The 24,427-nt window shown below is 28.3% G+C and overlaps 2 protein-coding genes across 11 annotated transcripts in view; both read left to right on the top strand.

Annotated features, from left to right (window-relative positions):
- LOC149877743 (uncharacterized) overlaps window positions 1–24,427 on the top strand; it is a 392,865-nt gene that overhangs the window by 98,934 nt on the left and 269,504 nt on the right. The gene's annotated exons all lie outside the window — the stretch shown is intronic.
- Window positions 1–24,427, top strand: part of LOC145181722 (uncharacterized) — a 96,011-nt gene that overhangs the window by 70,824 nt on the left and 760 nt on the right. For 3 of the 10 annotated variants that reach the window (XM_090073473.1, XM_090073474.1, XM_090073472.1), the window contains exons 6-67: window positions 205–258; window positions 401–454; window positions 567–620; window positions 746–799; window positions 1,148–1,192; window positions 2,876–2,929; window positions 3,202–3,246; window positions 3,410–3,463; window positions 3,603–3,647; window positions 3,743–3,796; window positions 3,904–3,948; window positions 5,679–5,732; window positions 5,909–5,953; window positions 6,062–6,115; window positions 6,245–6,298; window positions 6,487–6,540; window positions 6,672–6,725; window positions 6,945–6,998; window positions 8,150–8,194; window positions 8,339–8,392; window positions 8,526–8,570; window positions 8,704–8,757; window positions 8,863–8,916; window positions 9,051–9,104; window positions 9,248–9,301; window positions 9,421–9,474; window positions 9,624–9,668; window positions 9,750–9,794; window positions 9,916–9,969; window positions 10,320–10,373; window positions 10,492–10,545; window positions 10,735–10,788; window positions 11,724–11,777; window positions 11,950–12,003; window positions 12,166–12,219; window positions 12,338–12,391; window positions 13,479–13,532; window positions 13,627–13,680; window positions 14,776–14,829; window positions 15,427–15,480; window positions 15,687–15,740; window positions 15,847–15,900; window positions 16,121–16,174; window positions 16,281–16,334; window positions 16,579–16,632; window positions 16,829–16,882; window positions 20,284–20,337; window positions 20,489–20,542; window positions 20,765–20,818; window positions 20,996–21,040; window positions 21,196–21,237; window positions 21,355–21,408; window positions 21,565–21,618; window positions 21,849–21,902; window positions 21,989–22,006; window positions 22,133–22,186; window positions 22,298–22,315; window positions 22,406–22,423; window positions 22,537–22,759; window positions 22,934–23,046; window positions 23,634–23,699; window positions 23,809–24,000. In XM_090073473.1, the coding sequence (XP_089929599.1) occupies window positions 205–258; window positions 401–454; window positions 567–620; window positions 746–799; window positions 1,148–1,192; window positions 2,876–2,929; window positions 3,202–3,246; window positions 3,410–3,463; window positions 3,603–3,647; window positions 3,743–3,796; window positions 3,904–3,948; window positions 5,679–5,732; window positions 5,909–5,953; window positions 6,062–6,115; window positions 6,245–6,298; window positions 6,487–6,540; window positions 6,672–6,725; window positions 6,945–6,998; window positions 8,150–8,194; window positions 8,339–8,392; window positions 8,526–8,570; window positions 8,704–8,757; window positions 8,863–8,916; window positions 9,051–9,104; window positions 9,248–9,301; window positions 9,421–9,474; window positions 9,624–9,668; window positions 9,750–9,794; window positions 9,916–9,969; window positions 10,320–10,373; window positions 10,492–10,545; window positions 10,735–10,788; window positions 11,724–11,777; window positions 11,950–12,003; window positions 12,166–12,219; window positions 12,338–12,391; window positions 13,479–13,532; window positions 13,627–13,680; window positions 14,776–14,829; window positions 15,427–15,480; window positions 15,687–15,740; window positions 15,847–15,900; window positions 16,121–16,174; window positions 16,281–16,334; window positions 16,579–16,632; window positions 16,829–16,882; window positions 20,284–20,337; window positions 20,489–20,542; window positions 20,765–20,818; window positions 20,996–21,040; window positions 21,196–21,237; window positions 21,355–21,408; window positions 21,565–21,618; window positions 21,849–21,902; window positions 21,989–22,006; window positions 22,133–22,186; window positions 22,298–22,315; window positions 22,406–22,423; window positions 22,537–22,759; window positions 22,934–23,046; window positions 23,634–23,699; window positions 23,809–24,000 (3,516 nt within the window). Of the gene's footprint in view, window positions 1–204; window positions 263–400; window positions 455–566; window positions 621–745; window positions 800–1,147; window positions 1,193–2,875; window positions 2,930–3,175; window positions 3,247–3,409; window positions 3,464–3,602; window positions 3,648–3,742; window positions 3,797–3,903; window positions 3,949–5,678; window positions 5,733–5,908; window positions 5,954–6,061; window positions 6,116–6,244; window positions 6,299–6,486; window positions 6,541–6,671; window positions 6,726–6,944; window positions 6,999–8,149; window positions 8,195–8,338; window positions 8,393–8,524; window positions 8,571–8,703; window positions 8,758–8,862; window positions 8,917–9,050; window positions 9,105–9,247; window positions 9,302–9,420; window positions 9,475–9,623; window positions 9,669–9,749; window positions 9,795–9,915; window positions 9,970–10,319; window positions 10,374–10,491; window positions 10,546–10,734; window positions 10,789–11,723; window positions 11,778–11,949; window positions 12,004–12,165; window positions 12,220–12,337; window positions 12,392–13,478; window positions 13,533–13,626; window positions 13,681–14,775; window positions 14,830–15,426; window positions 15,481–15,686; window positions 15,741–15,846; window positions 15,902–16,120; window positions 16,175–16,280; window positions 16,335–16,578; window positions 16,633–16,828; window positions 16,883–20,283; window positions 20,338–20,488; window positions 20,543–20,764; window positions 20,819–20,995; window positions 21,041–21,195; window positions 21,238–21,354; window positions 21,409–21,557; window positions 21,619–21,848; window positions 21,918–21,988; window positions 22,007–22,132; window positions 22,212–22,297; window positions 22,316–22,405; window positions 22,424–22,536; window positions 22,760–22,933; window positions 23,047–23,633; window positions 23,700–23,808; window positions 24,001–24,427 lie in introns of those variants that run through there. The other 7 variants (XM_090073476.1, XM_090073475.1, XR_016447756.1 and 4 more) reach the window with 6 other exon arrangements.

The raw sequence follows: 24,427 nt of genomic DNA, 5'->3' as shown, positions 1-24,427 counted from the left end.
TAAGTTTTGATAAAGTTTCACTTTTTTTTAAACTCTGCCTTTTAAAAGGTCAGACTTTTTCAAAAGTCTAAATGTGTTGTATTTTGAATTAAAATGTAAGTTAGTTCCAGACCTTATGGAACTAACTTACATTTTAATTCAAAGTACAACACATTTGATATGTTAGATGAAGAAATGAGTGTCATAAAACCATAAATTTTTAAGGGAAATATTGGTCCGCAAGGCCCCCCTGGACAAAGAGGAGAAACAGGAGAACGAGTAGGTACATATACTAAATAAGTTTTTACTTAAACTTTCCTTGAATTTAACTTTCATAAATTGAAAGAACTTTAAGTCTAATTCAGTACTTTAGTTGTTTTTTTTGTAGATTTAATTTTCTTTTGATTAAATTTTTGCTTAGGGAGAGAAAGGAGCTGTTGGGCCAATTGGGTTGCAAGGTCCTATGGGTGAAAGGGTATATAAGTGCTAGCTTGTTTTTATTTTCTGAATATTTTTATTTTCTGATTATTTTTTTAATTATATATTAAAACTTGTTTAAATCTTTAGAAACAACAATTTTTTTTAAGGGATTTCATGGAATGATTGGTTTACCTGGAAGACCTGGTATAAAAGGGGAACCAGTAAATTGATTTTTAAATAATGTTCCTTTACTTATTTATAATGATAAATATTGTGGTATGTATTGTATACATTTATTCTTAAATAATAATATGTACATAGAACATAAAAATGCTATTTTTATTAGGGATTACAAGGGATACCTGGCCCACAAGGTGAGCCAGGACCAGAAGGGGAAAAAGTGAGTAGTTATTCAAATGAGATTTAAATGTATTGGTATTGAGATTCCAAGTGTAAATTATATATAAAATATTTTTGTTATGAACTATAATAACTCTATGAAGCAAATTTTAATAAATGTTCCTTATACAGTTTTTAGTTTGTTTTTCTTAATGTCTTCTTAACATTTTTAATCCATTAGTACTATTCCAGTCATTTTCTATATTTATCAATAATCAATAATTACATAACATTCACTTCATAATTATTGATAAATAAATTAGGTAAAGAAAATTGGTTAAATCTTGAAAACTTTTTAATACAAAACAAGACAATTAGCTGTAGTTTATGTAAAAAATTAATTTTACAGGGAGATAATGGAGAAATTGGCCCTCCTGGACCTCCAGGTGAAAAGGTATTAAATATGTTTTTTTTTTTTTTTGTTTTCATCTTTGTTACAACTTTTATCCTACATATTTTTAATTAAACTCATTAACTAAAAATATTTTTATTTTTAGTAGAATTCATTATTATTATGTAAGATAAAAGTTTACAAGCATATTGAAATATTCTATTCAACTTAAAATATTTAGTGTGCTCTTTAAATCTGATAAAACTAAAAATAAAAATTGATTTATTCTACATATAGTTTTAATAATATATAGTCATAAAAGCAACTCAACTCAAATTATACATTTTGTTATATCATAGTTGTATATGTGTGTGTGTGTGTGTGTGTTATAATTTATACTTGAGTAACTCATTTATTTTCTCAATATCAACTTAAACAAAAAATAAAACTCAACCATAGGAATATCTAATCTTGATGGGGCTTTTAAGAACACCTTTTTTATATTTGATATAAGTCAATCAAAATTAGGACAAACGCTTCATATTTGCTTGCATACTCTGTAAACCATGAGCTGGGAAAGTTAAATGTGTTGCTTTTGGGTAAAATCTTTTAATGTCTTATACTGCTTTTGCTATACATGGTGCAGCATCTGAAATAAACAATACAGTAGAATCTTTCTCAAAACCTTCACTGATAAATCTTGACAAACTTGTCAAAAAGCCATGCAATATTATGGTTAGTCTTGTCAAGCTCTGCAGTGCTTAATAAGATGGGTTTTGTGCTCCCTTTACTTTACTAAAAAATCCATAATATTCTTATTCCTAATTTTATATAGGGGTATGTTTGGTTACAAAGGTGCCACACAAATGCTCTGCAAGTTATCTTAGTTATTTCTGTGTAGATGTTGCTGCAGACTTGGCTTCACAAATATATGTTTTGTACTTCTTATGGTGCTGTTTGACAGTAAATATTTTCTTTGCTGAAACAGATTCATTGTATTCATTGCGAAACAAAATTTTCCTACCACTCTCAATTTACATGAGTAGATTGCTTCATGTTTGATATTCTATAAAAATAAATTTATTTAAACTATTTTGATGTCTTTAACTTGCTATATGAATATTATTTAAATAACAACTAATAATTCAATTGAACTTTTGAGTTTATTTTTTTAAAGAAGGTATTATTTCAAATATAAAATATTAGGCACAAAATAACTTTTATTCTGTAACAATCTTTCAATAGCTATAGTAATATATGCTTTATTTGTATTAATAACATTAACATTTAGAGGTTAATTGATTAATCAGTTAAATCATAAATAAAAGTTTTAGATTACTCATCCATATCAATCAGCAACACATTTTCTAAAAGTAAAGAAATAAAGCCTAATCTATACAACAAACAACTAAACAATGGTGAAATGAAAATAATACACAAAAATCATGAAACTTCTTAATATACTAGAGAAGAATTATTTTAAAGTAAAAAGTTATTAAAAAATAGTATAAGTTAAAAATCATTAACTTGATAAAGTTATGCTAAAATATGCTTTAGAATGTATAAATATGCAAAAATATGTTCCAACCAATAGGTCTCAAAGTGCAACTTTTTTAATGCAGCAGACAAATTGCTCATTTATAATAAATTTTGTAGAAAAAAAAAATACATTTTTATGCTTTTGTTTACCCTTATGATGATAGTGAATGCAAAAAACCACAGATACATTCTGTCCTTTTTAATTAGGGTGCAGCTGGAGATCCAGGCATGCAAGGTCCAATTGGACCAAGAGGCTTACAGGTGGGATTTCATCTGTCCTAAAATGTTAATAATTGTATTTTTTTAAAAAAAAAAAGATACTTGTACTGTTTAATGTTAAACTTTTTTGTTATGAGTTGTTCCATATATCAATGTGATTATTATCATCAAGATCATAATCATTGTGATAAACTTCACTGTCCACCACATCTGCCATCAAATCATTATCATTGTCATCATCAGCATCATCATCAGCATCATAACAACAAATCTTTGATTTGGTTATAGCTTGCAATTCTGTGAATCATTCATAGGGATTTACTGGCCAACCTGGTTCACCTGGAAAGCGTGGTCCAATGGTAATTTTTTTTTTTTTTTTTTTTATTATCTTTATAAAGCATTTCAAAATAAAAATCTTAAAAATAAATACTTATCTTTTTTAAATTGTTAACAGTTTAAATAGAAAAAATTCAAGGTTGAATGTTTGAATTATAAAATTTTGAAATGCTCTTTTAAAACTAGGGCCCAGTTGGTGAGCGAGGTCTACCGGGATTATTTGGTATTCCTGGAGCTAGGGTAACTATAATATTTTGATTTTTAAATTTGTTTTACTACTCTTAAAAGTTGGTCATCTAAAGAAGAAAAGTTTGTTAATGTTCTTATTTTCAGTTTTATAATTTCTTTTTGAACTTTTACTGGTCACTTATTTTGTCAGGGATTCAGGGGTCAACCAGGAAATCCAGGTCTTCCTGGAGATAAGGTATATTGTATATTGTATATAGTACATTGCACAATTTTTTAAATTTAAAAGATTATATAGTTTTTCAAGTAATTTATTTTAAATATTTTTAAAAGGGAGATCAAGGGTTACCTGGACAAAGTGGTCCTGCTGGAAATGATGGGGCCCCTGTAAGCTCTCATTTCTCTTCATCAACAATTGTAACAGCCTCTTTTTTTTTCTTTTTTTATTCTTAATAGACCATTTTCTTTCAGCATTATTTTGAAACTATTTCTAGGGCTTGCCAGGTCCAGAAGGGCTTCAAGGGGACAAAGGAGAACAAGTAGGGATCTTCAAGTTGATTTCTGCTTACTGCTAAATGGATGTTTCTATAATTTCTTTTGTTTTTTTAAATTTCTTGCTTTAACTAAGTCATCATAAACAAAGTTGGCATTAGAAAACCCAAGAATCACACTAAATAGGGGTATCGATTGAGTTTTTTTTATTATAAAAATTAAACTACTTTAACCCCTTAAACCTTTAAAAGTCACTTTTTGTTAGATTAAACTAATATTGTAAAACAAGGTTACTTTCAGATAAGTCAACTCTATAGCTTCTCAATACATTCATTTTTATCAAAAAGTATTTGTTCATTATTTTTCAAAAAAGTGTAACATTTATCTTGTATTTTCTTAACAAATGAGCCATATTTCAAGTTTCGAGTTTCAAATCATTCCAGAGTACTCATCTTTATTTCATAGTTAACCAAAAGTATATAAACACTTTAGTTGATTTAACATTAATGTTGATATTTACTGCATAGTTCATTTCATTCAGAATTTACTATGATGTACAGTTAGAACTTATTTAACCATTAATTTGCTATATACTCATTTATTAAAATATTTACCTATTTGTCAGGGTTATGGAAAGCATTGTAGAACTTAACTAGCTTCATTGATTTCTAAGCTCAACCAGCTCCTGATCTTTTTTCAGACAAACCTGACAAAGGCTGATATGGCTGAACAGGAGTTCACGAATGCAAAAAATTCACAGAACTTGGATTTTTTTTCATCTGATAGGCATGAGCTGACTTCTCTTTTATGACTGATCATCATTGGGGTGGAGAAAGGCTTGTTTGTAGAGAATCTGAAAACATGCTTTTAGGGAGTTTTTCTTGGTTCTTGAGATATATACAATAATGATGTATACAATTAACTTATAAAATTCAGTTTTTTTTTACCAGCCTGAGTTCTCATGTACTGGATAATTGATACTTTCCGCTCATCAAATTTGTGGTGATTTGTCATATAAGCCAGAAAGTAAAAGGGTTGTATACCTGCTCCAAATCTCTTTTTGATTGCATCATGGTGGTGGGCTAGATTGTCATTCTTTATCAGTGAGTACCAGATGTGAACAACATCAAAGAGATGACAAGACTCCACTTGCATTTGTCTAGAGCAGCTCTAAATGACTTTATTTGTCCAAGAAAATTGCTGGTTTTGCTATCTAACCCAATGCTGTCAATCAAGTTTCTAAGCATGTAACCTGCAAGTTCCAATCTATATCAATGAGTAACTATGCCATGCACTACTCGTTTTCCTTTATCAGTCCATCAGAAAAATGGACATTTTTGAAATACTTTTAAATTTCCACAATCCGCTTCAGGATGGCAGACTTAAAATATCTTTTTCCAGCAAGCTCATGTAATGAGGATTACACCCATATGTTAGCATAGCTGGTAACTCCATCAGAGCCAGCTCCCTCATCTTTACCATATTGGCTTATTATCTTTGTAGATAGCAAATACCTCTTTGCCATATTGCTTTTACCTCTACCATTGCTTCATTGAAGAGCTTGAAGCAATAGTTTGCAGTTTCCTTCTCTGCTCCAAAATCAACAATGTAATGACCAAATAATTTTGTAAGTCAGTTCAAATGTTGTTAGCTGAATGCAGGATTTTAATCATCAACAAAACATTTCAAAATCATAAAACTCCTATTGATCTAAATTTTTTGTAATTTCACCAATCATTTTTAAGATTGTTTTATTAAAACAGTGAAATTTTACTAGGGTTTAACAGGTGCTCCTGGTGCAACAGGGTATCCAGGTGCAGAAGGAAAAAAGGTTAGTTATTTAAACCAACTTAACTTACAGACCAGGATAGAGAAAGTAAAAGATGTTAACTAGTTTATCAAGTTCAGCTTTTGAATGTTTTTTTTTTTTCAAAAAACATTTCAAACATTTAAGTGGTTGTTTGTGAAAAATGTAAATAATGGTATGCATTTTTTCTTACATCAAAGGGTGAAGTTGGTCCTGTTGGTTTGCCTGGTGTAAAAGGGGATCCTGTGAGTACAATTTAACAAAAATAGTCTTTAAAAAGTTTATGATACCAGTTTTAAAAGTTATTATGCATTCATAGAAGTTGGCTAAGTTTGATTATTTTACTTACACAGGGTAATGATGGTGTTCCTGGTGAAAAAGGAATGAAGGGACCAAAAGGTGATCGAGTGAGTTTAGTTGTTGTTATGGGAAAATGAATTTTAGATATTAATTTTTTTCTTTTTTATAATTTTTCTTTTAAGCTGATGTTTTTATTTTTATCTATTAAATTATCATTTATGGTATTTTTATTACAGGGCATACCTGGTGACTTGGGTCAACCTGGACCAGAAGGGAGAATAGGGCCTAAGGTTGCTTTTTAATCAATGTGATTTTTTAGGGTTAAGCTTGATATCTTTGATGATTATTACGCTATTGTATGAACTCATTGCACCACAATGTTCCTCAGTAATTTAGTTTCTCAAGAGTTTAAGTGTTTTTTTGGATTTTCAAAATTTTCTGTGAAATTTTTTGTAGGAAATCTTTAATTATATTATAGGGACGCTTAGGTGTTCCAGGAATTCAAGGACCACAAGGTCCCACAGGTTCTAAGGTATCTAACATTTTTTAAAATATTATTTGAACATGAATCTCAAAAAAAAAGTTAAAAGTTTCATCTTTATTCTTTTCAAAAAAAAAAAAGAAAAAAAGAAAAGATGAATGAATTTAGTAACATTGTTATAGGGAGACCGTGGTCTTTCAGGGATACCAGGATTTCCTGGACAACCAGGGGTGAAGGTTAGAGATTTGTTATTTTAAAAATGTAACACACAACTTTTTGACTTTTTTTTAATTGTCAAAGATATTCTTCATTTTTCTTTATTTGATAGCTTATCTTCTGAGGCAAATTTTAAGTTTTATGATCATTATCCTGCATCAGATTACTAATTTAAATTGTCAAGGAATTAATTTTGTTAACAAGGAAACAATTTTAAATATATAAACTTGTCTTCTTAGGGTGACATTGGTAATGATGGATTTCCTGGTGATGTTGGACCTAAAGGAGCAAAAGTGAGATTTTGTATCTATTTACATCCTAATATTTTTTATTTTATTGTGCTTAATGTTTATACATAGTAATATACTCTAGTTTACATTCAAAATAATTTGTAGTTACAGGATGATATTTATTTAAAAAGTTACAAAGTATTGTTAAAAATCAATGTATATATTAATTTTTAGTAAAAGTTAGGGCAACCAATACCACTCCTAAATTGTATTTGTCAATTTGATTAGGAAAATTAGTCTAAAAGTTTGTTTTCCTAAAGCACAATTAGTTGAAAATATATTCCATTGTCAATTCAATTAGATACTTTTCAACTTTTTGATAAATCCCTGACACTCATATGGGTATGGACATACCACTCTGGACTTTAAATCCAGATATGTATCAAAATTGTTAAATCAAATTTAGAGTGACTTTAAAGTTTATTTGACAAATTGATTTGATAAGTTCTTTTCAATTTATCAAAAATCAGTATCTAAAATGAACCAAAGTAATAAATTAAAAACAGTTAATTATTTGTTAATAATGTCTGTACTGGTGGTGTTTTCTATTTTCAATGACAAAACATTTTAACAGGTAATTTGCAATTTCTTTAGTTAGGATAAGATGTTGGATGCTTTTCTGTCTCTTTTATTTTTCTTTCATTAACTATTAGTATTAAACAGAGTCCAATACTGAAAATCATCCAGTAAAAAACTGATGCTTGGTTTCAGTATTATCGATATTGGATGCACTGGTAAAAGCTGCTTTGAATATTGTGTGCATTAGTTACTAAACTAAGCTTACTAAAATCCCTTGAACTCTTATCATTTTAGTTGAAACACAAGAAGCATTTGTGTTTCACTCTCAATCTTTTTAACTATTCTTTTCAAAAAGCTTTTGCATATTTGTTTATGAGGTTAAAACTAAAGTGGGGTAAAGTAACCTATAAGTTTTCTATAAAACTATAATGGGAGTGAAGTTACCTACAAAAGTTGTCTACAAAAATTTAGTCTGATCAATCAATAATAAAATCAAAAAACCATTCATACTTTAAATATAAAGAGAAATTATTAAAATCTTATAAAGTTAATTGTTTCATATTTCAATTTTTTTATTAAATAGTTTTTATTAAATAAAAGTTTAGTGTTTTTGACTCAACTCTTAATTGTTTAAGGGTGAGAATGGAGCTAATGGGATTCAAGGTGTTCCAGGACCTAGGGTAGGAGTTTGCAACTTGTGTTTGCTTGGTTATAGGAATATACTGCTTTATAAAAATAGTTGGTTCATTTGTCAAAGCTTTTTGCAATTTTATAATTTGCATGCATTTCATGAGAAGTTATATTTGTATATAACATTATTAAAGGGTGAAGTTGGAGAAAAGGGAATTAATGGAAAGAATGGGATGGATGGCGCAGAGGTAAGGTTTTGTTTTAAAGTAACCATTTTTACCTGTAATTTAATTACAATAATAATTTAAAACAAGCAAATTAAAACTTCATAAGTTTAAAAAAGTTTTTTAGTTTTTTTTAATTTTTTTATTTTTGGATAAGGGGAAAAAAGGAGAAGAAGGTGCACCTGGGGAAAAAGGACCGAAGGTAGTTTTCAATTTTTTTTCTTTTTTTTTAACCTAGAGAACAAATTTAAATTAAAAATGCTATGAAGTTTGTTTCGTTGCTATTCTTTATGAGCATTTTTTATTCTTTATCAATATATTTTTATCAATTTTAGGGATCAATTGGTTTTCAGGGATTGCCAGGGAGCATAGGTGTGCCAGGAAATGATGTATGTTTTTTTTACTCTTTAAAATTGTGTGATGTATTGTTTATTTGTTTACTTTTCCAATTATAAAGAACTTTGATCATAATACTTTCTGTTTTTTTAATATAGGGGCCACCTGGACCAGTTGGCCCTATAGGGTTACCAGGACCAAGAGGAGATACTGTAAAATTTCATTAATTTAGTTACTTTTTAGTTTAATAAAAAAAAGTTTTGTGATTTAAATAAAAAGCTAAGTTTAAAACATTTTAAACAATTAAAATGTTTATAATAACAGTTTTTAATTTTAACTTATTTAGGGTTTAACAGGTAAAACTGGTCTTCCTGGACCTCAAGGAGCTCCTGGAGAAAGGGTATTTTCTTTGGATTTATTTGTTTTAGCATATTTTAGTTTTTGAAAAAATTAATTTAAAAACTGGATTATTTGAGTAAAGGTTAAAGTAGCTATATTTATTTTACATTTTCTTTGTAATAAAGGCAATACTTTAAATGTTAGGGACAACCTGGTGAAAATGGGGCTAAAGGTGAACCAGGATTAATAGGAAAACAGGTGTGTAATATTTAATAATTTGTTTTTTTTAATCAATATAATAAAATGTTAAACTTGTAAGAAATATACTTCTATTAAAAGGTATAACTTTTTATCATTGTTATAAAACTTGATTTAAGGGAAGCCCTGGAGATAATGGAGTGCCGGGTCCAGCAGGTAAACCTGGAATTAAGGTAACTTGCTATTTAAGTGACATTAAAAGAAAGTATATTTTTTAAACTTTTTTGTTATTTGATTTTATGGTTATAAAATATGAAATATTTTCATGAAATTCTAGATATATTCTTAGATAGCTGTTTGAAATTGGTTCTTTATGTTTCAGGGTGACCCAGGTTCTGCAGGAATCAAAGGAGAGTCTGGTGTTAAGGTAAGTATTTTTATTATCAATAAAAAAATAGCGTTTTTTTTTTTCATTTAATGTTTTGACTTAACTTTTTTTTATTAACAGGGAAATAAAGGTAATGAAGGGTTAAAAGGTGAACCAGGAAAGTCTGTAAGACATTGTTTCATATCTAGAAATGCAATCTCTTGATTAGCTTTTATAACCTGTTGTAAACAAATTATCTGGAACCTTTTTCCAGTTGTTATATTTACGAATCCAATTTACATTATAGGGAATACCAGGTTTAAAAGGAAATGAGGGACCAATTGGGCCAGAGGGACCAGCTGTAAGATCAACTATTTGCTAATGCTTCAAATTTTATCATTAAAAGTTTAGTTTTTGTTTTAATTTTTAATACTCAGCTATTCTACCAAAATCAGACAATTAAAAGTCCAACAACTATAACATTCAGAGCACAATTTTTGAAATAAAAACAAAAAAAAAGTAGATATAATTAATAGATGTTTTTAGCAAGATTTAGCTTCTTAAATGCTCTTCAGCTTTTTACTTTTTTTAAAAAAATAGTTTTATACAAGAGTATTTCATACACTATATTTAGATAATAGAAAGTAAAAAGGAATTGTTACTAGAATATTTTGATATGTTGTTTCGTTATTTAAAAAGGATTTGTTTCAGGGACCTGCAGGATTGCCTGGAAAGCCTGGTCCACCTGGTGATGTAGGGGTTCAAGTGAGCTCTTCTTTTCTCTTTTTTCCTTTAAATTTTTTTATTAATTTTTTTCCATGTATTTGAAACTTATTTGCATATTTTAAGAACAATTTTATGATATTTTTTAAAACTATCTCAGGGTGCTCAAGGGTCTGCTGGGACACCTGGATTGCCAGGCCTTAAAGGAGACATGGTATGCTTTTTCTGTCCCTTTGTTATTTAAAATGCTTTTTTTTTTTTTTGATATTTTAAATAGTAGGTTTTTAAATAAGCCAAATTATTATACTCTTTTATTTTATATTAGTTTATTATACTCATTTATTTTACATAAATGAGTTTTTAAAATGTTATGTTAATCATGCTTGGGGTTAATTCTTATAAGGGTGTTCCTGGTCAACCTGGAGAAGTTGGAGATATTGGAGCTAAAGGAGCTATGGTAATTTCTTAAATTTTTCAAGTTTTTAACATTCCCTTCTGAAAAGTTTGGAATGCAAATCAAGATAGTTAATCAAGAAAGATACATTTTAGAATACATATAGTTTGCATATGCATTAGGGGTTTTTAATTCCTATGAAAAATGTATGCATGTGTTTTGCACTTATAAAATATATAGCAAGAAGCATATAACTTAAAACTCAGCATTAAATATATTCAATTGAAAAAAAAACAATAATAAAATGAATAATATAAATGTGCTTGAAAAAAATTTAGCCAATAAAGTTGATCTTCTATAAGACCAACCATTAACTTGGTATTTAGTTTGTAAGTACATGATGCATGTAAATTAAGAAGACAAAAACTGTATAATTTAAAGAAATACAATAAAGTTAATTTGTATATTTGTTTAATATGTGTTACTTTTTATTCTCTTATCAACAAGAAAGTTATTACTATTTAAGTTCATTATGGTTACAGTTTACAAAAATTCAAATTTAATACATTCATGACTTTCTGTGCAAATAATTTATTTAAAAAATCTTAGTAGAAAACATTCAAAGTGACAAAAGTGATAAGTAAATTTTTCAGATGTTAAAAGTTACTTTGTTTACCTTTGTTTTTAATCACATCATCACCCTATAGAATCTACTAGATTTTGATGTTGTATCAGGAGTATACCTAAGCATCCCGCACATTTTCCTAAAGCTCAGTGTGGCCTTTGAAATTTTTGTCGTAAATGATTTAACTCACCCTGAAAAATTAAGTTTTTTCTTACATTTAATTGCAATTTGGCATCTGACAGAATCCAAGACTTCTCTGTCTGACACTAACTTAATGTCATTATAAAGTACAACTGTCGTAACAATTATATTTTCATTTTAAAACTATTTTTTTATTTGGCTTCTTTTTTAAATACATTTTTTGTTTCTTTAGGGTGTAATTGGCCTACCTGGTTTACCAGGTCTTATAGGTTTAGATGGAGATAAGGTTAATTTATTTTCTTAACTGAACTCTTAAATTTCAAATAAAATAACAAAATACTGAATAAATTGATCACAAAACCATTGCACTATTGTGATGGTTTTGTTACATTGATTTATTTGATTTAGTTTTAAATTGAGTACAGCTTTTGATTGAGTGAAATAAAATATCTATTAAGGGAGATAATGGTTTACCTGGTATTCCTGGTAATGATGGAAAGCAGGGTGAACAGGTATTTTATTGTCATATTTTCTTCACACATGCTTATGAATTTATTCAGTGTGCATGTTTTTAGTATATTTTTGTAATCCATATGTTTTCTGTATGATTTAATACATGTGCTTATAAGCAGGAGTTTTTATGTGGAAAATTTATACTTAATTATTTTAATTAGGGTGAACCTGGTCCTATGGGATCTCCTGGTCCAAGAGGTTTTCCTGGTGCTGTGGTATGTATTTATTGATATTAAAGCTAAAAATGATAAAGTTTATGATAAAAAGAATTTTAAATCAATCTCTCAAATTTTTAGTAATAGTTTTTATAAAATTTATTTAAACCTATTTTAGGGTTTGCCTGGTGATAGAGGTATTCAAGGGGAGCCTGGTATTGAAGGAAGTAAGGTATATTATTTAATGGCTTTGTCTACATTAGAAATTTTAATGATTTGGTGTCTTTTTCAAAGTTATGTTTATTTTTATTTGGTTTTACCATAGTTTGTACTTAATTATGTACATAAATTACCATACTTATTGTTATACCATAATTTGTACATGTAGTAATATACCAAGAATGTGTATGTATATAGGGTGTTTAAAAATTAATGCACAATTTTAACATAAGCTAGCAAAAAGAAAAAACAATCAAACTACAGTAAATTTTATTTCAAAAATACAACTAAATTAGGAATATTTTTTCTAGTTTATATGCTCAGAATGACCTCCATTTTCTTGCACAACAGTTTCCTAATGGGCCACCAAATTTTCAATGGCTGTAGCTGTTTTTTCTCGTGAAATGCTTACTACTGCTTGCTCAATGCAATTTTCTTTAGACCATACAATGCAGTTCTTTGTATTTATTTTGCCATTGATATAGAAGTGGTATTTATCAGTCAACAATGCTGAGTCTAAAACATTCTTGTTTTGAAGCAGCCAATTAGCAAAATGGAGTCTGTTTCTTTGAATTTATCAACTAATCTTTTGATGCTGTGTATGGTGAATGGATCTTTTGTTAAACCATGCGCTTGTTTAAACTTTTGTAGTTTGAACTTTTGTAGAACTGTATTCTCAAAAATAACAATCTTAGGTATATAAATATTCCTTATATATGTTTAAAAAAAAAACATTCTAAAAAATTATCATTGACTAATTAGTAGCAGGCAAATGAAGTTGTGCTATACTCTTCGAACACCCTGTAGAAATATAAAAATAAACATATAATGATATACCATAATTTGTGTCTATAATAATTTACCATAATTAATGCTAATCATAATATACCATAATTTGCGTATATAACAATATACATAATTTGTGCATATAATAATGTACCATAATTTGTACATATAGTAATATACCATAACTTCATTCATAGTTTGTTAATCTATAGTTAGTTTCACTTCGTCATGTTTAAAAATTCAGCTGAAAAGTTTTTAATTGGTCAACTTTATTTTGTTAAAATCTAGGTTATCTTTATAAATTGTGTTTTCAGGGATTGCCAGGATCAAGAGGATTAACTGGAGAACAAGGACCTCCTGGAGATGTTGTAAGTATTTTTTGAACTGTTGTTGACAACTTAGTTGTTTACATTTTACAAAATTAATCTAAAACTCTAAGAATAAAACTATTTTTTTTTTTAGGGGTTTCCTGGTAAAAAAGGGTTACTTGGGGAACCTGGAAAGCAAGGAGACAAAGTATTTAGATATTTTATAGTTGGTCTTATAATGTTATCATTAAGTACTGTATTCTTTTAGATCTTAAAGCTGCCATTATAAACTCCCATAAGTTTGTTTATTTGTTACCTAAGTTATACATGCAAAAGAAAAAACATTTAGAAATTTTAGCTGTGTTAACTTGAGCCATTTACCCAGTAATCAAAGTCATACCTTATGGCAGAGAAGATGCAAAGAAAGGGTCAAAAAGCAGTAAGCAAAGCAACTAAGTGGCATGTATGAAAATGGCTCCATTTACTTTTTGAGAAATGCTCAGAAATACTCTTGAAACTTGTATTTAGACAAGTGTTATCCAATGTGAATCTGGGTCCAGAAGTCACAAAGTATCTAGAGAATGTGAAAACAACCCAATATTTTGTTAAGTGATTTTAGTCAAAAGCTATTGAAAAGATAGAAGGGTTTGATGAAGGGTTTGATGAAAAACATACTTCAAATACAGTTAGAAAAATTTTGCTTAGGAAAAATATAGTGTATTTGCAACCAATAGAAAACAAATACTGTTACCCTGATATAGACAAAAGATTAAAGTGATTTGTCTATGGAAAGGTGGATGAAAACAACTTTTATGTTGTAAACAAGAGGCAAAGTTCTTTTGAAAAAGAATATCTGAAAAAATGCTGTTATACTAAGGTTGCATGGTAGAAAGTGGGAGCATTAATTTTTGGGGCTATTTAAAATTTAAAGAAGGTTTTGTGAAATATCAGGACTACTCAAATTAATTAACAAAAATCTAGTAAAATTTATGCAAAGGAGATGAATTAGTTACAAAAAGGTGCATAAGGGCTATTGTTTAATACTAGCTTTTATATGTTGCCTATTTTGTTTTATCAAAACTCTGTATTGTTTTATTTTTTTTTACTATGTAAAATTTGTAATAAAACATTAAATAAAAATTTCTAAATTCTTGATAAAGATTCTTTCATAAAGGATTTATCTAAAATAAAATTTTTTTTTTTACAAATATTTGTTCATAGTATGTTATTTTTTTGTTTATTTTTTTGTACTCATGCTGCTTTTAATAATAAAGTTATTTTTTAAAATATTTCTTTTTTAAAGGGTCAACAAGGATTACCTGGAATTCCTGGATCAACTGGTCCATCTGGCCTTAAAGTAAAAGATTTTTCAATACTTATTTAAATACTTATTAAATTTCTATTTTACTGTCATTTTATCAAAATAACCTAGCACAGCTAGTGCTTGTTACTTGCATTTTAAATAGTTTTTACATACAAATTTCAGTGCTGATATTAAGTGATAAACAATTTTTTTAAAAAAACTACAGAGTTTTACATAATATTTCCTTTATTAATATTGTCTGACTGGTTAATAAACAAGGAAATATTCTCAATCATTTACTTGAAATTAATTTACTTATGCTTTCTTAAGTACAATTAGTAGGGAAGGGTTGGGAGAACCAGGACACCCTATGCAGCTGCTCATTTTTTCAACCCAAAATTTGTTTCAATTACACATGTTAAAGACAAAGTTAAGCGGTACAGAAATAGATTTGCAAAATTTTAATTGGCTGAAAAAATGCTTGAGATGTTACAATAATCCCCTGCACCTTTACCCCCCCCCCCTCCCCTTTCTCTAACATTGTGCTTCTTTTGATTTTCTCCAAGATTAAACTCTAAGACTGAATCTTCTGTCAAATTCAATAAAACTAGGGTTATGTTAATTACATTTTAAAAAAAAAAACATGTTTAGGGAGATACAGGGCCACCTGGAAAACCTGGTACTGCTGGAATGCAAGGAGAGAAGGTAAGTACTTAACTCCTGTTTCAGATATTTTAAAAAAAAAAAACAGTTGTACATAAAAGTATATAAGTCAGTTCTAATTGAAAGCTTTATTTTGGTGCTAAGAGTTTATTTTCTTTAAAATCAGTATAACATTCTCTTCAAAATTCTCTAATCTATTTATGTCATTAAGATCATGCCAGTATCAGAAAGCATTTTTACTGTTTCAGGGTTTACCTGGACAGCCTGGACCTAAAGGAATGCCAGGAATTCAAGGACCTATTGTAATTTATTGTTTTTTCTTACAAATTTTTGTAAAGTTTATTAATTTGTCATGATATGGAAATGATCCCTAAAAATATTTCATATGAAATAATTTGTTATTTTAAGGGGCCAATTGGTTTACCTGGTCAAAAAGGAGAAATTGGCCAATCTGGAATTAAGGTACTTCAGTTTATGTTTTTTTTATTTTTTATTTTTTAATATCTTGCAGCTATTACTGTTTCATATTTATTTAATAATATTTTTTATGATTTACTTTGTCTTGAAATTGAATATTATTAGCAATATAGAAACAGTTACAATAATGGTTATGATGATGGTTCATCATAATTATATTTGATGAGAAAATTTATTGGACAAACTATATTTTCCTATTTCTTAGGGAGAAAAAGGTGTGATGGGTGAAAAAGGAAATCCTGGATTACAAGGACAAAAGGTTTTGAGAACTAATTTGTATACAGTATTGTTTAACCTATTTGATGAACACATGTGAGTTTATGCTACTAAGAACTTTTGAAATAAAATTTTGAGTTCTCATTTAGGGGTCCCCTGGATTGCCTGGTAGTCCTGGAGCTCCTGGTGTACCTGGGCCTTCTGTATGTACTAAATTTGTTTTGAGAAAACTATTTGAAAGAAAACAATAAATAATAGAAAAATAGTTTTAGTAGTTATGGTTATCTTTCAATGCTCTCTCATGGACCAGTCATTTTTTTGACTCAAGACTTAATCCAGAACAAAATTTATTGGGCTATATTAGGTTTAAGAAATTATTTTGGGCTTTAATTATTTTACTTATTACGTAAATCTAATTGTTTACTTGACTACAAATCATTGATTTAGGGACCAAAAGGTTCACCTGGTCAAGATGGCAAAAAAGGTGAAAATGGAGCTCAGGTAAAAAATTAGTTGAAGTGTTTTATTTTGACTAATTTAATTCTGTGTTATTTTCTATTGGTCTCACACTTACGAAATAAATTTTTTAAATAAGAAGTTATTCTTGTGCTATAATTGCTATATATATTTTGGATTAATTTATGATTTTTGATATTTTGCATTTATAATTCAAAAAGTATGTATCTTTATTATTTAGGGTCAACCAGGACTTGATGGAAGAAATGGATCTAGAGGAGCTCCTGGTTTGCAGGTCAGATTATTGATTTGCACGTTGTTTTTATAATTATGAAATTAATTTAAAAAAAGAGGTTAAATTTTACAATTATTTATCAGCTACTAGAATAGCAAACTCATTCAACTCATTCAGTAAAGTCTTATCAGTAAATCAAATTACACAAGAATGATACACATGTATATGTTCTTGTATCATGGTATTCTCCTAGGTCAATGCTCCCTCTCTCAATTTCTTCCTTTGTCCAAATTTAAAAGGAAAGAATGCTACCTTAACCATCAACCATATGACATTTATCCTTAGCTTAAGTATTAGAATGGGCAATTAAATAAAAAAGTGTTTTATTTACATAGAAAAATAAGTTTTGGTTCAAAAAATTTGATAAGTTTTAAAAATTTCATAAGAAAGAAAAAAGTTGTGAAAAAGTTGTTAAAAAAGTATTCTTTTCCTCTCAAAGCTTTAAAGCAAATAATTTACAAAGTTAAAAATTATTACTAAATTAAAATAAATTAAATGATTAAAGTCAATTACTTAAAACTCCCTAAACCAAGCATTGACATCTTTAAAACCTTAACCACAAGAATTAAAGATTGACCTATGAAAATTTGAATTCCAATAGTTACAATTACAAGAAAAGAAACATAAAGCAATACAATTTTTAAAAAAATTACATTTAAAAAATTGAATATGATTGCTAAAAATAAATAAACTAAATAATATAAGCTAGTTATATGAAGTTAATTAAACATTTTCAATAATACCATTTTTAATTCAAATGAAATCTAAACAAGTTGATTATGACAGGATCATCAGCTAACTCCAAGTGAAATAGATTCTTGTAAAACTAATTCAAATCTAAAGCAAAAGAAAATTTACCAATAAGATAATCATCCTCAGTTAAAACAAGAAATTCCCTATGTACTAATTATTCTTTGAAGTGTTAAGTCTCCTTAAAGAAGGCACGGTTCTTGAAAATTCATGACCCACTTTCTGCATGGTTTTGGTAAATTGTTTCCTGTATCCTAGTAATTTTCTGACAGAAAAATTATAAATTGAAAAGTAAAATATTTTCCAAAATGGGCAAATTCATATTGTTCTTGATGCAAATAGTTGATATGGTTTGATGAAACGTTTTATGCAATATAAAAGGATTCTCACTTTGCAAGAAAAAGCACTGATCTATTTGAATAATTCTGCAAAAAAAAAAAGTTCATTAATCTGAAAATGTTGATATAATGGTTAAAAATATTTCATCTAAGACCCTGGAAAAATGTGAAACAGTAAAAAGCAGTGTAATATATCAGCTCTTCTTTTAGTTGGAATTTCTAAAATGCTGCTTGGCAGTAAAACATCAAGTTTATCTTACTGAGATCATGCAGCCATTAAAAGATGTAAATTAAAATTATAGTCGTAGATTGCAGAAAATTATAACAGATTTTATTTTGACCTAAGGTTTATTAAGCTCTGTTATTATATGTGTCAATCAAATATTTTTTTGTGATGCAACTATGTATGTCAGATAGTTTTAGGTGGTATTTTTTACACTTGCTACACATCATCCAGCTTAATTAGTTTTTGTCACTTTTGGGGTATCTTACTAATAATGATAAAAATCAATCAATAGGTTTAGAAAGATAGCAAACTTTCAGAGGGATAATATAACAAGTGAAAGCTGAAAAATGAGATTGGATTTAAAGACATGGAAAAATATTTTAAAAAGTATTTTTATTTTAGTTTTTAAATGTTTTATGTGTTTTTAATTTTTATAGAAAAATGAATAAAAAAATAAGTTCAAAACAAGAAGAGATTAGAAAACGTGTGTATGAATTTTATTTAAATTACAGAAATGTGCGTAAAAAGTTCACTTATGACCACTTTAAAACTGAGAATATACCTAAAAGTACAATCTACAAGATAATTAAACGTGCTAAAAGTAGATTTGATTACCAAAAAGTTTAAAGAAGTGGAAATAAGGCTAAAAATACATAAGTAAAACATTTAAAAAAAAAAAAAGGCAAAAATTAAACCAAGAAAAAAAATGACAATTCGAAAACTTTCTGACCAGCAAAAAGTAGTTGCTAGAACTAAGTGCAGTCGATTGTGTCAGAAATTAAAAAATTGTAAACCAATTATTGATGAGTCTTATTTCACATTAAATCACTCCAGTATCAATGGAAATTACATATTTTATACTTATTGATGTAAAATTTACTCCATCTACAGTTAAATACCAAACAAAACAAAAGTTTTTAAAAAAATTACTTCTATGGATTGCTTTTTCTGAAAATGGCATTTCTCAGCCCTATTTTGTGCCTAGTGGACTGGCTGTAAATCAAGAAGTCTACTTAAATGCATTTAAGAAGAGACTTATTCCATTCATTGAAAAGTATCATTCAGATGGTGCATATATATTCTGTCCTGATTTGGCATCATCTCACTATGCAAAAACAGTAATCATGTGCCTAAACAAGAAAAAAGTGCATTCTTTTGAGAAAGTAGATAACCCTGAAAACTTGCCAGAATGTCGTTCTATCAAAAAATTTTGAAAGGTCTTATCCACAAGAATAATTAGCATGCAGAAAATCTTAAAATATTACGCTCTAGAATCAAGTATTGCTTTAATTAAGTTAATTTTGTGCTCATAAGGAGTTTAGTTCAGTCTATACCAGGCTTAGTTGATAAGGTCATAAGGAATGGTTTAATTGAAATTAACTGATATATAGATAAAAAATAGAATAAAGATACTTTCTAAAACATTTTTCCTTTTTCTTTTACCTTATACCTTAAAAGAGATATGTGTCTTTAAATCCAGTCTTGTTTTTCAGTTGTCACCCATTAAGTGGTTTGAAAGCACCACAATTTTGTTATGGTTGCTACAGTAAACTTACCACTTACTGTTGTCCCACTAGTGTCTAAGTCATTTGTATGTGCACAGTTTCAAATTAAGGAAAATGTGAGTATATATATATATATATATATATATATATATATATATATATATATATATATATATATATATATATATATATATATATATATATGAACTTGGTTTTTATAATAAATAAAATTATTTTTGATGTAAATTGTTTCAGAACATAGACAATTAAAAATTAATTCACAATTTGATTGTATCAACATGGGAATGCCTCAAACCTTTTTTTTTTTCTTTTTTTTTTTTCTTTTTTTTTTTTTTTTAATCAAAGAAACAAAAATCAAATACATACAAACTTATACAAAAAGATCTTGTTGACTGTAGTTGTCAAATCCCAAATCTCCCTTTGATAGTGATTTAAGTTTTCAATTAGTGCAAGCGTTTCTGCTGTAGGATTGTGCTGAAAAAAACTTACTTTAAACAAGATTTTGAAAAAGTTTGAGAATGAAATAATAAGTTCATTAATAATTTGATTTGTTTAAATTAGGGTTTACCTGGGCCAAAAGGTGCACCTGGACAGCCTGGAATTGATGGCATTCCGGTAAGAGTTCCTATGCTAAGTCCTATAGCTTAGTTCTGATGCTTAGTCCTATAGCTTAGTTCCGATGCTTAGTTCCAATGCTTAGTTCCGATGCTTAGTTTAATGGTTGCTGCATAAACTTCATCCTTTTAATTTTTTAATTTTTTTTCAGGGAGGAATGGGACCACCTGGATCTGATGGGTTGATGGGACTATCTGGACCTCAGGTATTTTTTTATAGCATAATGTAGAAATTTCTATAATTGAAAAGTTGCATAAAAAGCTTTTAGTTGTTAAAAGTCTTTGCAGTATTAAATTTTTTTCATAACTAAAAATAGACAAGCAGTTAGCATAGTTTTTGACAAACTCGCATTCTTTACTATCATAACTTAACTTTTGAATATTTTTTACAGCTCATATATTAAATATATTGTTGATTTAAATTCTAGGGGGAAGTTGGAAAACCAGGTCCTCCTGGCCCCGTTGGACCTCGTGGACCTCCAGTAAGAATGACAAATAAATTCGAATTTTATTATCTAAAAAGTTTTAATTTTGTAAAATTATTTTAAGTTTTAAAAGCTTGTTTTAATGTTATATTTATTACACCAGTTAAATGTTTGGTAAAGATTTTTATTTTATGTAAATTCTTAATGCTCACTTTTTACTTATTTTTTACTAAGGGCCCAGCTGGCAAATGCGAGTCAAAAGTAGATCTTGAAAGTTCAGTAAGTTAAATGATTGGATTAACAGGACATACTATTACTTAAGGAATTGTCAAACTTTTCTTCGCTGCTCTTTATTAATTTCAAATAATTTTTATTTATTACTTCTAATTTTTTATTTGTAATATCATCATTACAGGATTTACAAAATTTTTTAGAATCTTGATTCTATTGGTGGAATTGGACAAAAAGGTGATAGGGTAAGTTTAAATAAAATGGTTATAAGGTAAGTTTGTCTACATGACAAAAATGTATGCATAAAAGACAACTAAATGGATTAAAGCTGTTTTAGATATTGTTTTTTTTTTATTTTACAGGGAAATGATGGACCACCAGGGCCACCAGGCTTGCCAGGACTTAAAGGAGATAAGGTTTTTTTTTTGTTTGTTTCTTTTTTAAATTTTAAAAAATTAAGTGTTAGCTTTATGCTGTACTTTATTGATGCTGTTTGGATATTCCTTCATAAACGATTGTTTTCTATCAAGAAATGATTTTGATAATTTTTGCAATATTTATATTGATGCAAGGGTGCTAGTGGAAGAATCGGTCCACCTGGTATTGTTGGGCCTAAGGGTGTTCAGGTAAATTTGATAGGAAATTTTTTTTCTTTTGTTTTTTTGTTGTTTTTTTAACTATGCTTTAATTTTATAGTTATGAAATTGAAAAAAGCAAGCACAGGGAACTAAAAAGCTTGAATTATCTTTTATATCTTATTTGTTTTCTTTTTTGTTCTAAATTTCATTTTAAGTTTTATTTAGATCTTATTTGTTGCAAAATTTAAAAATAAACTATTATCTTACTTCAATCAAAGGGAGTGGTAGGCGATCCAGGAGTAAGAGGTTTACCTGGTCTAAATGGTGAACAGGTAAGTTTTATTTCAGTAATTATGTAAAGTTCTAGGTTTACTCTTTTTTATAATCGCTAAGTGAAAGTTCTTGTTTTTTTTTTTAGGGATTGCGTGGTGTTAAGGTAATTCAGGTTACTATCAGTTGATTTTGGCTATAGTTATGTTAAACTTGTTTTTCTTTCTTGAGTCTTTTTTTTTTTTACAATTTCAGGTTTCAAAAACAGTTTTTGAAAAATTTATTTTATTAGGGGGAAAAAGGAAACCGTGGCATAGCAGGAATCAAGGGAATTCCAGGTCCACCAGTAAGCATTCCTACTTGTCTTTTCCGTAAAATCTTTTAAGGAATCTACCTTCATTTTGTTGGACATTTTTTTAAAAAAATTTAGCTGTAATAGTTTTTTAATTTTTCCTAGGGACCACCTGGACCTCCAGTAAGTTTGTATTTTTCTTTTATCTCTTCTATTTAAAATTTTTGATTTGATCAACATTAATTTATACACTCTTTGGTTTTAACTTTTTAGGCTGTTTTAGCTCCATGGGTATGTATTTCTATTTTTTTTTTTTAAAAAAAAACTTTTCATTATTCGCTGTTGTTATTCTCTAACATAAAGTTTTAAAGCAATCCAGCTAATGTCACAACTTCTTCACTTAGGCAAGTGTTTTACAAGGCCCGCCAGAAGAGGGTTACTATGAAGAAATTGGTGGTAGAGGGCGTCGCCGTAGAAACACTGATGATTTATCTTTTGAAAAGTTAGCTGAAGAACTGAATACTTTAAGAAAAGAATTAAATAGTTTGAAAATACCTAGTGGCTTAAAAGATAATCCAGCACGTTACTGCAAAGACATGTTGGCTTGTAATAAGTTTAATAAAGACGGTAGCAAAAAAAATTTTATCGTATTTCCAATCTTTGGTTGCTAAACTTTAATTTTTTTAATCTACTTTAGTGGATCTAAAGCTTTGATTTTTTATTTGTCTATTTTTTTTCTCTCAATGTTTAAACAAGATGGTGACGATATGTTTCCTATTTTTAAATTATTTCTTTACTTAGGATTTTATTGGATTGATCCAAATCAGGGAAGTTCAACAGATGCAGTTTACGCATTCTGTAACTTTACGGCCGGTGGTGAAACTTGCATATATCCTGATCGCGAAAAGAGCTCTGTAAGTAAATATGAGGCTGCTCTAAGAATTTTATTTTTCAAATATCATTAAAATTAGAACTTCAGCCGAGCTTCTACACTGGGTTGAAGTTTTAGTCATCGTGAAAACAATAAGTCGAGTTTAAAGGATTTTTTACTGACATTTGGTTTAAATAACGTCTACTTATTTTAAAAATACAGTGGGAATATTTTTGAGGTACTAAATCGTGTCTAGATTTTTCTCCATCAACGTCAGCCATACAGTTAGAGATAAGTAATTAAGTAAAAAATTTTGCAGTGAAAAAAATGCAAAACGACACTTAAAATTGATTGACAATTGTCAAGATAGTGCAGGAAAACTGATTTTTATTAGAACTAAACGCGTTAAGCCTTCTTTAAAAAAATGTTGGAACTCAAGTGAGTTCCTTTACCCAAGTAGCCCGTTTTTGAAATCGATTAAAAAATTTAACGGCACTTTTTTTTTTTTTTTTTATATATATATATACTGTTTTCTTATGTCTTATGTCAGCTTGAATTTATTCAATGCAAATTTGAAAACTTGTAAGCCACAATGAAAACGTTAATGATTATGTTAGTTTTTAATTGTAGCTTGACGGGTTTATTTACGACTTTGAAAACAAGACGTGGTTTACTGATCTGGAACGTGGTTTTATTGTAGGTCTTTTTATCCTTGGTTTATCTTAATTTTCGAAGGCTTTTTTTTTATTCTTTCGGTAAAGTTCTTTATAAAATGTTTTTTATGTAAAGTTTAGTTAAACTTTAGGTATCGTATGAAAATATTGGTCGTACACAAATTCAATTTTTAAGGCTGCTAAGCGAGCGTGTATATCAAGTTGTAGCATTCACCACACCTTGGTTTGTAGAAATCGTCGCTGTAAAGTTTCGAAAGCTGACGTGGGAAAACGGAGAAACTACATTAAGTAAAGACGTGGACTCTAAGTTAAAAATTTGCCAGGTCTGTTCAAAAAATTGTTTCAATTTTTTTAAACATATAGGTGCAGTTTATATATTTTCTAATAACAATTAACTATCTTTAGCTAATTATAATAATTAACTTGTAATGAAGAGTCAAAATAATTTTGCTGTTACTTCATTTGTTTGGTGCCCCCTGTCAGTAGTGAATCAGGTTTCTTCAAAAAGAAATGTTTCAGCTCAGCAGAATATGTAAAGTCGGAGAAAAACTATCGAGTAATTTTATTTCTAAGTTGTCGACCCTTATAGGTTTAGTTCCAATTATGTTTGTTCTGAATCAAGTTTTAATTGAAAAAATGTTTAGTTCACTAGAGATAATTGAAAGAAATAACCATAAGACCACGTAAAAACATGTCGTAGTTAAACTTAAGAAATTATCTGGAAACTACCAAAATGGCTGCCTTTTTTTC

This window comes from Hydra viridissima, unplaced genomic scaffold (assembly GCF_058129835.1).
Source record: "Hydra viridissima isolate aposymbiotic clone 2 unplaced genomic scaffold, HvirCarnegie_v1 scaffold_16, whole genome shotgun sequence".
Lineage (NCBI taxonomy): Eukaryota > Metazoa > Cnidaria > Hydrozoa > Anthoathecata > Hydridae > Hydra > Hydra viridissima.
The sequence above is the reverse complement of the archived record's forward strand: the minus strand, read 5'-3'. Positions and strand labels throughout refer to the sequence as shown.